The sequence below is a fragment of the Erpetoichthys calabaricus genome, chromosome 8, assembly GCF_900747795.2.
Source record: "Erpetoichthys calabaricus chromosome 8, fErpCal1.3, whole genome shotgun sequence".
Lineage (NCBI taxonomy): Eukaryota > Metazoa > Chordata > Cladistia > Polypteriformes > Polypteridae > Erpetoichthys > Erpetoichthys calabaricus.
The window spans coordinates 138,794,151-138,808,058 of NC_041401.2; the positions used below are offsets into that span (position 1 = coordinate 138,794,151).

Below are 13,908 nucleotides of genomic sequence, written 5' to 3' on the forward strand. Positions count from 1 at the left end.
TCAATATTTATACAGTCTTGACACAACAGCTGGTAGAGAACCTAAGGTTGTTGGATGTGGACAATGGCACCTGCAATTGAATATTAGATTTCCTGGCGCAGAGACAGCAGACAATGAGAGTTAGTAGCAATAAAACTGAAGGCATTGATTACCGCACTCGGTGTAAAAATAAAGATGTAAAAGAAGGTACACACAAGAGAATAGAAAGAACTGATATCAGTATGGACAGCAGAATAGACAAGCTGCTTTAGGATATGAAAGGTCTACAGGTACGTTTAAGCAATAAATGTAATGTATGCCTTAAAAAAATCTAGCAAGAATAAATGAAAAACAAAATTGAGAATAAAAATAAAAGTACTGGCTGATCACCTAGAAGAGATTAAGCAAGACGTTGAACAATTTTCATCCAGTGTTACAAAAAAGCAACTGCTATTGAATCCAAATGCAAACTGTTCGGTGATACATTAGCTGCGCTGAAACATACATATAGAAGGAACAACATCAGAATCAAAAGTCTCCCTAAAAAATGTGAAAGCCTAAACCCAGCAAAATTCATAACTGAATTCTAAAATAATCAGTAAGGACTTTAAATCAAACACTGAGATCTAAGCAGCTTATTGCATATGTAGCTTGAATGCCTCAAAACCGAGAAGCCTGATTGTCCAATTAGAAAGGCTACAGATTAAAGAAAAGTTTATGTCGATTCTTAGACAGAAAGAGAAGAAAATATTTGAAAATAACTGCAGAATTAGTGCTTATTCAAGGCTGAAATCAGATACAGCCTCATTTCCAGCCAAAGTGATTACTGATGGTCAAATCTACATCTTTAGTTGTCACAAAGAAGCAGAAAAAGAGAGGCAAAGACTGTCCATTTTTTTCAGTTATTATATTGAAATGTATTCTATTAAATATATGCATATTTACCCCCCCCCCCCCCCCCCCCCCCCCCACACACACACTATGCGACTCTTCAATTCCACCCGTGGGGGTAAACGTTATCATTATTCAAAGTTATTGACTGTCTGTATCCCTGCATTGTTATCACTCTTTAATTTAATATTTTCTTTATCAGTATGCTGCTGCTGGAGTATGTTTAATTTCCCCTTGGGATTAATAAAGTATCTATCTATCTATCTATCTATCTATCTATCTATCTATCTATCTATCTATCTATCTATCTATCTATCTATATTTTGGTAACGAATAAGTAATATATATGTAGTATTTCCTAACATAATAACCTAGATTTATTGCAACTGGACTATTCTATTATAAGATGTTTATTTATTTATTTTTTACCATTTTATCATAAGATACCTCGATTTTTAAACCTTTCTAATCCACTGCTAGGGGTTGTTTTGGAAGTGCTCATTCTCTAGCTCCTTAACCATAATATCTAGCAATAATATGACACTAAGGTTAAAGCTATTACTTAAGATTACAAAATGTCCTCAGATGTTCAGAAGCATTATCTCTCTTACCAAACAGTGAGTTTTGTGAGCTGGAATGTCAAAGGTTGCAATCACACTTTAAAGAGAAAAAAATAATTTTCTCACCTAACAGGCCTAAATGCTAAGATAGTATTTTTACAAGAGTCTTGTTTAATAAGTAAGGATTAGTCTTGGTTGCAAAGAGATTGGATTAGCCTAATCTTTCACTGCAGCCATACAAAGAAAATTAGATGTGTGTGAATCTTAATACATAAGAATATCCTGAAGGGTGATATGTCATGGTGATGGATAATTTATTTAAATCTAGAGTAATTCTGATAAATATCTATGAACATAATAAGGATGATAGAGATTTCATCCAAAATGTATTTGCATCTATTCCTAACATAATCACTCATAAAATCACAATTTATTAGATCCATGGAATTTTTGAAACCAAACTGAAGAGCATATTGCTTCTCACCAATACATCACAGTTACTCAAGAATTGATTATTTCTTTATAGATAATTTATTGCCCACTATCAAATCTTGCAAGTATGACACTATTATTATCTCTGAACACACTCCTGTAATCATGTAGCTTAAATCACTATGTCCTACACACTCATTTCATAGCCAGTGTCTTAACCCCATGTTATTAAATGATGTGTTAATCAGTAAAATTACCAGAATGCATCAAGAATAGTCCCCAAATGAGGAACTTTATAGGGAAAGACAAGGTTTACAATGAGAATGTATCCTCTTGACAATAAAAGAAACATAACAGCTCATCTTTAAATCACGCCATCATTACTATAAACATGGAGAGAAGTCTAATAAGATCTTAGCTCAACAAATCCATAAACAGGGTGTTTACAACACAAAAATAAAATCATAGACCATAAAAATATAGGGAAATCAATGGGCTAATTTTTGAGTTGTGTGGATTAAAAAATCCTTTATTTGAACATGGACTTGTGTTGGGTCTTCTGTGTGTAGGGGCTTGGTGGTGCTCCCTACTGCTCATGCTATGCAGTCCACTTGTCATTAAGTATGGAGAATTTCTTGAATTGATCTCTTGATCTAATGTTGGAGACCATCTTGGGATAAAAAAAAGCTTGTGGGTTCCTAAAAACGAGACCGAACTGACCAATCTTTTCTTGAATCTACTGTAATGCCTGATGAGATCTGGACAGCCTGAAGAGTATTTTGACAAGGAAACAAGTTTTTTTTAAGGAAATCCAGAATTCATGGACACACCAAAAATTCCAAACTTCAAAATGGGTTAGAATTAAACGGAGCAAATGTCTTAAGACTGGTCTATTGTTCTTTCTTTGAATGAGTTAGAGATTTCTGAGCAATTGAATGCACATATCTAAAGACTGTAGCATGGCAATGCATGCAGTCTTCTTAAACATGATAGCCTCATACATTTACATTTACATTTACATCATTTAGCAGACGCTCTTATCCAGAGCGACTTACAACAGTGCTTAGTAGTCTACGACTGTTCTTCAGTCTTTAAGGCTAGGATTAAATCTACTGTCATTAAACAAGTTACCGCTGACCAAGTTGTACACAAAACCATGCTAGAAGAAAATAGTAAGTTGTTAGTACAAAAATTTTTTTTTTTTTTTTTAGAAAAAGGGTAGAAAAAAAAAGTATGGGGACTTTAGTCCAAGTGCTGTTGAAAGAAGTGTGTCTTCAGATGACGTTTGAAGACAGTGAGGGTCTCTGCTGTTCGTACAGCAAGAGGAAGTTCGTTCCACCACTGAGGAGCCAACACTGCAAAGAGTCTTGATGCATGTCGTCCTCTTCTTTTAAGTAAGGGTGGTTCGAGACAAGCAGTGCTTGATGTTCTGAGAGAGCGAGAAGTGACACGCTGCTTAACCAGTGCTGATATGTAAGGTGGTGCAGTTCCAGTTTTGGCCTTAAAGGCAAGGGTTAGGGTTTTAAACCTGATGCGGGCAGCCACAGGGAGCTAGTGCAGGTTCCGCAGCAGAGGTGTAGTGTGTGAGAATTTGGGAATATTAAAAATGAGTCTTGCAGCTGCATTCTGGATCAATTGAAGTGGTCGTGTTGCCTTTAGTGAAAGTCCAGACATCAGAGAGTTGCAGTAGTCCAGCTTAGAGATGACCAAGGTCTGGACGAGAAGCTGAGTAGCCTCTGTAGTGAGAAAGGGGCGGATTCTCCTGATGATACACACTGGTGATGTCACCTGCCACATCAACATTATTATAAATGAAATTTTCACATGCATGCCAAAATATTGCAAGTAAACATCATACTATCAGTACAAAATGGTATCATAAAAATAAAAAAGCAAGCTTGAAAAGATACCCAAATTATTAAATAATAATTAAACTATAATTCTAGCTGCTGTGAAGAAGTAATGACTGGTTTAAGTTACCATTCTGCCTAGTCAACTTACTAAACTTATCTGATTAAAAACTAAATGTATGCATATAATATTTGTTCCTGTCATCTGATTACATGCTGCATGCATGCTCAATATTTCTCATGTATTATCATTCCAACAGACAATATAATTGCAAAACAATACAATAAGTTTCCGTACTGTGAAACAACATAAGCGATTTTAAGTGGGACATTTATTATGGTTTAGCTGCCTAAAGAACATACAAAGCAGTTCATATCTGGGCATTTACATTCAGTGTCAGTAACAACAATGACTTTGACGTGAAACTAACCAAACTCATACTTTTATCATGATACTAAAAGAATAGAGCAAATAAAAACTTAAACTCAAACAAATTTCACATAATTTCTATTGATCTAAAAACAGGAATATTTACATTTATTTGCTCCAGCATTTTTCCTCTGACAGACATTTGGACCTGCAAAAGCAATTTTCTTACATATAATTCATTGGCAGAAATGCTTATATATAAACGTTGATTAGAAAAGACATGTTTATAACTTAAGCCTGCCAGAGGGCGATTTTCTTTAAAAGGAGCTTTTCCTTCTTCCGCTTAATGCTAATGGCTGGCAATTCATGAAAAATTAATTCTCTTTGACCGACTCTGCAGAAGTCATATGAACCGACATATGAGCATGAACCAATCGATTCAGTGGAGCTCAAGGGAAGTGCTAAAGGGCATGTGTGTCCTTCCTGCATGATGTTGTCAGAGACTTCGCTGATAGATGTTTAAAACGCATGCACAAGAACCTCCTGAATCATAAGTCTTGACTCATTTTATTTGTAAACAAGTCACTACCCTAGAATAAGTCTATCGATTCTAATTCATTTGATTCACAAATGAATCACTGCTTGAGAATCAGTCTAATGACTCTTGTTCACATGAGTGGCACAATTCTCATTAATTTGTGATTTTGTAACAAAACATCATATTTTAATCAAGAATATTAAATGCGTTATCATGCTTTGTGTATGGAAACAGGACAAATGAGTATGAATGGTTATGTTAAATATATAATTAATTGTACATAAATAATTATATATATCATCAACTAGATATAAATTAAAAAACAATTATATTATTGATATACACACAAACATGTACTGTGTATCAAAATAATGTACAAATGATTAAATTATATATATGTGATGCAATCAGAGGAGACCCCTCGCCTCCGGATTTCCAATTTACAACAGACTGTAAATGAAACAAAAGAATTCATTCACTTAAATATGTAATTCAAAAGAATTAAATCAGTAAAGTGAACAGAAATGCCCATCACTCTCTAATCCCTCGAAATAATTGTTTTATTGACAGTACATTATTTAACTTCAAAACATTGGTGTCTATGACATCTTTCTTTTTAATCATGACTGTCAAAGTAGTTTGATGTCTGTGCTGTTTTTATATTAATGACTCAGAAAGATCCATACTTGTGTCAATTTACATTAAAGTGTGATTTATTATACAACAGTCAACAGAATGTTATATGGTACAAGCATGGTTTATAAGTATGACTTTAAAAATTGTCTTTACTATTTCATTAATCGTCAGACTTAATGTATATTTTTATAAATCAAGCATATGGTGTAGTTTATCTGAATAATATAAAAAAGTAAGGTTTGCTAGTAAAATATACCTGAATATGAACTGGCTATTATTTTGTGGAATATCTGAAAAGCGGTTTTAACTTCATACACAAAAATTACACATTTCACAAATGTTTTCTATTTCATTTGTAACGTAACAGATTATAACCTTGTAATATGAAACAGGTCTGTATAAAGTTATCTGAGTATTATGGAAATATTTTCTCGAATATTTTCTGGTTATTTTTATATACAATCACGCTAGATAATTAAACTACAGTATGCACAGAAATTTGAGTGTATGATATGATTAAGTACTTATTTTAATTTTAAGTACTTGTTTTACTGTGTGATTCTGTACCTTATTAGACGTTATTATTTTTGAAGTATATTGTAATCTCACCAATATGTTTTAAGCACTGTTATACACTGATATGCACAGAGTCTTACATGTAACCTCTCTGCCAATGTAAAATGACACCCTGAAAGCTGATGCCAAAGTCTGGGTGGGCGATTAGCAATAATAAGGCATGTTTGAAAAGCATACTGGAAGAAGCCTGCAAAATGCCAAGAGGTGCTAATAATTAGCATAATGAATAAGAGGCATGAATGGACAGAAATTCATGAGAAGTGGGTATAGCTGAAGGATGATCACACAAAGGTAGCAAAATGCCATTAGGTGTTGTCCATTAGCATAGCAGGTATGTCAAGATATCTATGTTAAGCTATGCATAAAATGTCCTCGTGCTCAGGAAAAACATTTCTCTCTTTGCGGACAGAGCAAAGTTGTTTATTATCTTAAAGTCTAAACTGAAACTAGAAGGTTTTTGGACCTTGAATGATTTCCTAGCTTTGTATATTATTGGTCTGGGATTTTATTGTACAATAATATCAGCGCACACTAAAAGACACTCTCCAATATTGAAATTCAGGCTTATTTTAATGTATTCAGGAACAATCTATCTGAATCATGTTTATGATTGTGTTTATGTTCACAATCATATTAATCTTAACTATGCCACTGATGACCCTTCCATAATGGCTACACTCACATTACCAGGCTGAAATGACTCAATTCCGATTTTTTGCCTTAATTTGACCCAAATCTGATGTTTTCAGGGCTGTGTGGGCACAGAATTCCCATCTTTTCAAATCAGATTAGAGTCACTTTAATATTTTTAAACGTATTTGACTCGTGGCCATGTGATATGAATGAGAAAGGTCAGATCGGAATTCATGTGTTTTTTTGACTATACGCATGGGCTGAGTGTGCTGCCATCTTCAGCCAGATCCGGAAACGTATCCAAAAAAACAATGGAGGAGAGTTAATGCAGTGACATCAGTCACGGTCCCACCATTGCTTGTTCCTTCCTTGTCCCCACACATTTCTGTGCAGCAGTACCAGTGAAGCTCCAAAAACAGCAAAAGCTAACCATCTGTTTTATTTTGCCTTCTCGACCCAATCATGTTTTCCTGGCCCACTGTTTACTTTTCTCCTGAGCAAAATGCGATGCATACACTAGCTACTAGCACATCTATCTATCTTGTTGACTTTAATGCCAAAAATCACCTCACAAGTATGATTTTTTTTGTTGTTGGTTACGTAGATGACGTATCATGGGAGGACAAATGTGTTCACATTACAATTAGATACCGGTTACTTGTACTTATGAATGTAAACCATCAAGAAAGGCAAATCCAATCTGAGCAAAAGTTGGCTTGTAATGTGAACATAGCCAATGTGCCATCACTCGTGCACTCTAAAACATGGCAGCATTGATACCACACCACACAAAAAAATCATATAAGGTGTTGAAAAGACTTTATTTCAAGCATAGCAGTATGAGACATTACATCTTTAACAGTAATCCATGATGTGCCTGAAGGAGCCAATCCTGGGATTCATGACTCCCCAGTCACTGTATCTCTTGTACTCGCCGGGCCTCAGGAAGTACTGGCGTCCTCTGTAGTGGGGCTGCTCATACATAATCCAGTAGCTGTCCACGTGGCAGGAGTGAATATCTGGATATCTGAAGCGGTCCTGAACAGACTCACAGTCATCCATGAACTCCATCAACTGTCCTCCATAGTTTTCACGCTCTTAGATTCTCATCCTGTATGAACCTCTGTACTGTTCAAAAAATAAAAATGTTACATTTTTTTAGAAGTTGTCTCTCCTTGCACATTGACTTACAGAAACTTGATAACAAAGCAGAAAGTCATAACTTTAATTTCTGAAATGGAACCTATTACCTGACCCATAGACCTAGCAAAACTAGTGAAAAGCTCAGTTGCTCTTCTGGCAGCACTACTCTTGACATTATCAATATCTCAATGGCACAGTTCTTCATGCAGTAAAAATGTTGCTTATCAGATTATTATTGAAAAAAAACAACTAGATTTTAATTTATTTTTCTAAAATTCTTCAAAAAGTAGTTGTAACACACTTCAGTCTTTCAGTTGTGTCCTATCAGAAATTCCTGTCTGACTAGCACCAGTCGAAGTACAGAAATGGCACAAACTCCTGTTGCAAATGACATTCTAATATTTTATGATGAGTGACTTTCTTCAGCAATCTTGTTGTTAGAATGTTTGACACCATTGACCACTCTACTCTCTTGCATGGACTCCCAGTTTGGACTCTAGGCAAAGTTTGTATTAGCAGTTTACCTGTGAACATATTACAGTGTGCAGAGCCTGCACTCAGTGAAGTGATACAAAAACAAACTGAATTGGATTAAACTGAACCGGTGTGTTTAAACAGAAAAGAGACGAGGAGATACCACTCGAGCCAGTGAATGCAGCCAGGCAGCAATATCCTAGTTCTACAGTTCTGACTTTAGCATTTCCAGCTGAAATGGAGTAAGTAACTAACCCAGCTGCAAAGTTTTCCTGTAAATGAGCTTTCGTTCCACTTCAAATTTATGGTTATTTAGTGAAAGGAACTTAACATTTCCTTCAATGTTTGTCTATATCCTCCTTGACTAACCTCCATTTTATGTGGTTTTTCTTCAGCTGTAATAAATTAATGCTGTCATTGTTTTTTTATTATTTTTCCATACTTACTTGAGGAATCATATGGCAAGACCTGATATAGTCATTGTTGCCCATCCAGCGCTGGTAGTCAGGATACTCGCCCCTCCTCAGGAAGAGTTGGTAGCCCATGTAGTTGGGGCACTCGTAGACCATCCAGCAGCTGCTCTCCACCCGGATGGAGTTACAATGGCTGAAGTAGGAATGCAGGTCAGTGCAGTCGGTGTTACATTCATAGTAACGACCCTGGAAATTTCTATCTTCTTAGAAAATGATCTGTAAGATAAGAACAAAATAGTAAAGGCAAAGTTTCATTTTTGGTAATTCAAGTAATACAGAACTGTAAAAACTGTCCCACCTTGCCCATTTTGTAGGTTCAGTGATGGTCTTTGAAAGTCTATGAGATGCTGAGGTTTTTATACTCTAATACTGTACAAAAGTGTTTTGTTATTCTAATGTATAGAGCTGATAAATCAGCTAAGTGCTATTTTAAAATGTACCTAGAACATGCCTCCATTTGTAAAGTCTTTGTAAATAGGGTCAGTGGTCATTGTGTCCTGATTACAGTTGTCATGTATAGCTAACATTTACATTTCCTTGCTTAACAAACGTTTTTATCCAAAGTGACTAACAAATGAGGCCAACATAATTGGGTAACATCAGTCTAGGGACGGCTTTGAACAAGAATAGCAGGACAGGTTACAAAAGCTGATCACTGCAAGTGAAGAGTGTCACGTGCGTATGCACATAGGGGACAGCTTAAAGGCTCTGGTAATGGTAGTTCCCCGATGTTCCACAGGTTGTCGCTGTATACTAATTCCTTTTCTCTTCCTCCTCTGCAGGCCAGAAAATTGACATCTTTAACACTTGTTAAAGATGTCACTTCTGGTGTCCATACAGCTGGACTCCTTTCTTCTTGCTGGAAGTAGTTAAAACCGGAGACATTGACATCTTTGTCAGTCACGATTTAGACTTGCAACTGAATAGACACTTTCTGGTAAAACCTGTTTGTACAATGGGGTTTTCTTTTTTTCTTTTTCAATTGTATTGGGTTTACCTTGCAGGTGCCCCAACACTTTACATGTCTCTGACTCTCATTCTTACAATAGCTTTGTAAAAGAAAAAAGAAAAATCATTGAAAATCATCAGTTAACAATTAATATTAAAGCAATTAAAGTTAGCCTAAAAAAATCACCACAGAGCAAAAATATTCTTACCCATTTGACAGATATTCACAAAACAGTACAGTTTTCAATTGTTTCTTAAACACATTGAGGGAGTTAGCTGTTTCTGAATGAGGTGCATACAGTATACATTTCATTAATGAAAGGACATTTAAAAGCATCTAGCAGTCATTCTAACCCATGGTTTATTAAATGAACAGAAATGTCTCTTTGCCATTTTATTAGAAGATCATGTATGATTAACAGGCTCTGCATTTTTACAAAGAATATCTTTTTATCAAAGAATGCGGCACTAGATTTGTCTCCATTTGTCACTTTCTGAAGCTTACATTTGTTTAAAACCATGACAATGCTCTACGTGTTTTCAAGAGTAATATATATATAGACACTAACATTAAAGGCGAGATTTCCCATTAGTCAAATACATCCAGTGGCATGAGAAATTGATTTTTGAGTGTGCTGTTCATGTATTCTCTTACATTTAATGGATTCCCTTCCAAATAGGCATGTCACTTTATTCTGAAAATGGCAGATGTGCGGAGATCTGTATTGGTGATTTTATCTTATATCCATCTTATATTTCGGAATGTCTTACACCTTACACTCCAAATCGTAACCTTAGATCTTCAAATGAGTGTCTACTTCAAATTCCAAGAGCTAAACTTAAAAGAAGTGGTGAGGCGGCCTTCTACTGTTATGCACCTAAAATCTGGAATAGTTTGCCAATAGGAATTCACCAGGCTAATACAGTGGAGAACTTTAAAACACCGCTGAAAACACATTACTTTACTGTAACATGGCTTTCTCATAACTTTATCTTAGTTTAATCCTGATGCTCTGTATATTCAATTAATTATCATTATTATTCATGGTAGCTCCAAAATCCATACTAACCGCTACTTTCTCTTCTGTTCTTTTACCGATCTGCCCCACCACCTAATTAAAGCAGCGTGATATCCCTACATTAATGGATTAAAGGCCAGAAGTCCACGTGACAGTCATCATCAAATTCTTCCATGAGAACCCTGAATACAATGGGGACTGATTGATGTCATTTATGTTAGGTAGAATGCCTACAGGGGGCTGGGTAGACTCGTGGCCTGGAACCCCTGCAGATTTTATTTTTTTCTCCAGCCTTCTGGAGTTTTTTTTTTGTTTTTTCTGTCCTCCCTGGCCATCAGACCTTACTTTTATTCTATGTTAATTAGTGTTACCTAATTTTAATTCTTATTTATTTTGTCTTATTTCTCTTTCTTTATCATGTAAAGCACTTTGAGCTACATTGTTTGTATGAAAATGTGCTATATAAATAAATGTTGTTGTTGTTTAGCACCAAAGTGGGAGCTTTTATTGCATCGTTATAGCAAGAACAACTTAGAAGGACATGTAGTATGCTCAGAATCCTTCTTATGATCAAAGGACATACAATATGTGAAGCCACAAAACAAATTTCTTTGTACCTGTTAACTGTAATTTTTTTTATCACAAGCTGGAAGGTGTTGAAATATTGTGACATCTCTGAGAAGCTGGATTAACTGTGCCCATACACTAGAGCACTAATCTTTTATTTTCACAATAGCATTACTCCTCTGAAAGAGTATTCAGTGGCGCAAAAACATAAAACCTTGGAATCAAGCTACAAAATGCTTCAGAAATTATTTCAGAACTCAAGCTCTAAACTTACAGTGCAACACCTGTGCCTATTTATTATTTCTGTCATCCACAAACTGCTTTTTTCATGGGCCTTGTATTTCTTATCACCTTCTGTTCTGATTAATATGTGAAGTTTTCAGCACACATATAAAACATTTATGATTCCATTATAAATTAAACCATTATCAGGTTTTGAGCAAACTGTAATTAGCTATTTTGCATTGTTTTTAGTTTAAATTTATTCATTACTAAAATTACTTCTTACTGTTCAGTGGTGCATGTTTTGGTCTTTGGCTGTTGTGTGTTTATGACCGCACTGCTTTCTTTGCAGCAGTGGCGGATGACTATGGTCAATGGGAGGATGGCGATTCCTGGGGTGACGGTGGGGCAGAGTCAAGTAAAGACTTGCACACGCTGCTTCCGAAGAGCGCCTGGGGTCCTGTCCCAACAGGACTCATCCGACAGAGGAGGGGGAGGTGGAGGGCCAAGAAGCTCTCCATGAAGCATGTTAGAGGATGGAGGGTGTGTGCCAGGATCCTCGGTAAACCTGCACCCTACTCCCAAAAGACACCCGACAAGGTCTGTGCAGGAAGCACACGGCCATAATGGCTCTCGACCATTGGATTTAGAGGAGTGAAACCTGAGTCCCCTGCTGGTCGAAGAGGTTAACCTGATCGTGACTGTATGGGAGCTGGAGGGTGACCTTCAGCCCGTGCAGTTTATTCTGCAGTTGCTGGGTCTGCTCCAGCAGATGATAGAGAGGCAGGAGAAGAAGGTTGACGTTCCCCTGAAGGCAGTGCAGGAGTGGCTGAAGCAGCGTGGTGCTGGACTCTCCAGTCGATGTGATGGTTACAGGTGGGTGACTCCTATACCATACAAAAAAGAGTGCAAGGTGAAAGGCCCCTGGTTTTGGTCAGTTCCGGTCGCGGAGTAGCCGCCATTCCTACAATGGATGTAGGTGTGATGACCGATGGGGGTGGACTGGCAGAAGTGCGCGTGAGGTGCCGGCTAGTGAGTGCTGGCTGTCAGAGTGCCCTGCCCCAAGTGCCAGCAGCAGTCTCACATAGGTCAATAGGGGCACAGACAGCACAGGGTCTCTTTTTATCTAATAGGGAGACAAAAACTGTAATTGAACCCCAGAGCAAGAGGAAGACCCAAAAAAGGAAGTCCCAACAATGTAGAGAGTGTGTCTGTGCGCTCACCTGCATTGAAGGGCCACTCTCCGCAAAGGCAGTGAGAAGTCCTGGTCCTGGTTGAGGAAGAGGAGGAGTGGAATTACCCATTCTGTTTTCATGTCCGGAGGGCACGAGGAGAAGAAGGGGAACGCCAGTGTTGTGAATGCCATAATTTAGGTCACGGGTGGAGATTGTGTCTGTACAGCACTGTGAGGGGTGCCATGAGATTGCATCAACACAATGTCTCCCTACCCTTTATGTGCTTCCTATTTTAGGGCGGAACTGTAAACAGAGATATGCCGGTGCCCCGTCGTGGTAGAAGACAGCCCTCGCAGGATGGGCCTCTTCACCCTACAAGCCTCAGCTGAGGGAAGGCACTGGGGTTCATGCCCAGCCAGAAGGACTGGGGAGACACAATACCTCCCCTGGAGTACAAGAGGATAGCCCCACCGGATTGTATCGGGGCTTGGAGCTTGGAAGCTCAAACCTACTGAGGCCAGTGGATGCCGCCAGAGGGCATCTGGAAAGTTTCAGAGTCCTGGACTGCAGCACTTCCGCCACAGTCCGAAGTGTGGACAGAAGAGGATAAGGGTGCGCCTGGAGTACTTTCGGGTGCCCATGTAGCACTTCCACCACACCAGGACCTGCTGCCAGATGATTGCACTTCCAGGTGCAGTCTAAAAGAGGCTGCCTCACTCCTTTCAAGGATCCAGAGTCAGGAGGTGGACTACAACACTTGCTGGGAGAGGAGTGGAAGAGGCAGAGAAGAGAGAGAAAGAAAGAGAGAAGAGGAAAGAGAAGGGACTGAGCATTATTGTTGGTGTTTTGTGCACTGTGTTGTAAAGGGCAGCAAAAGAAATAAAAAGTGTGCTGTTTTTTTCACTTTTGTGGTCTGCCTGTCTGTGTTCGGGTTCAGGGAGCAGTACGGCCAAGTATTTCCCTCACAGCTAATTAGCAGTTGCTGTATACAGCATAAAAATAAGCCACATGAAAAATTTTTATGTTCAAAACTCACAATATTGAACTGTGAATTAAACTATATAAAAAACAAGAATGAGGGCTGCAAATACCAGTCAAAATGTGAACTCTTCCAGCATTAAGGACACCTGAGTAAACAGCCAGCAATTAGAAAACCAGAATCTTAAGTAAAATTCTAGAAAAGGCCGTTTTTAATCAGTTAAATAATTACTTGAATAAACACACCATTCTTGATAAGTTTCAGTAAAGATTTAGATCAAGTCAAAGTAGAGAAACTGAATTGTTTAAAGTAGTTAATGTCCTGCAGCTTAATGCTGACGTAGGCAATATAAGTACAGGTATCTGTTCTCATTCTATTAGACTTGAGTGTGGTATTTAACACCATAGACCACAGTGAAGCCTTTAGGCTCAGGAAGGCAGGCA

The 13,908-nt window shown here is 37.7% G+C and overlaps 1 protein-coding gene and 1 pseudogene across 3 annotated transcripts in view; both read right to left on the reverse strand.

Moving 5' to 3' along the window:
* Positions 1-13,908, reverse strand: part of LOC114656110 (gamma-crystallin M2-like) — a 123,142-nt gene that overhangs the window by 76,972 nt on the left and 32,262 nt on the right. Inside the window, exon 1 of one of the 3 annotated variants that reach the window (XM_051931405.1) lies at positions 8,854-8,869. The exons of the other annotated variants lie outside the window; for them this stretch is intronic. Coding sequence (XP_051787365.1) covers positions 8,854-8,862 — 9 coding nt within the window. The 5' untranslated portion in view covers positions 8,863-8,869. Of the gene's footprint in view, positions 1-8,853; positions 8,870-13,908 lie in introns of those variants that run through there. 3 annotated transcript variants of the gene reach the window in all.
* Positions 7,280-8,810, reverse strand: LOC114656764 (gamma-crystallin M2-like; annotated as a pseudogene).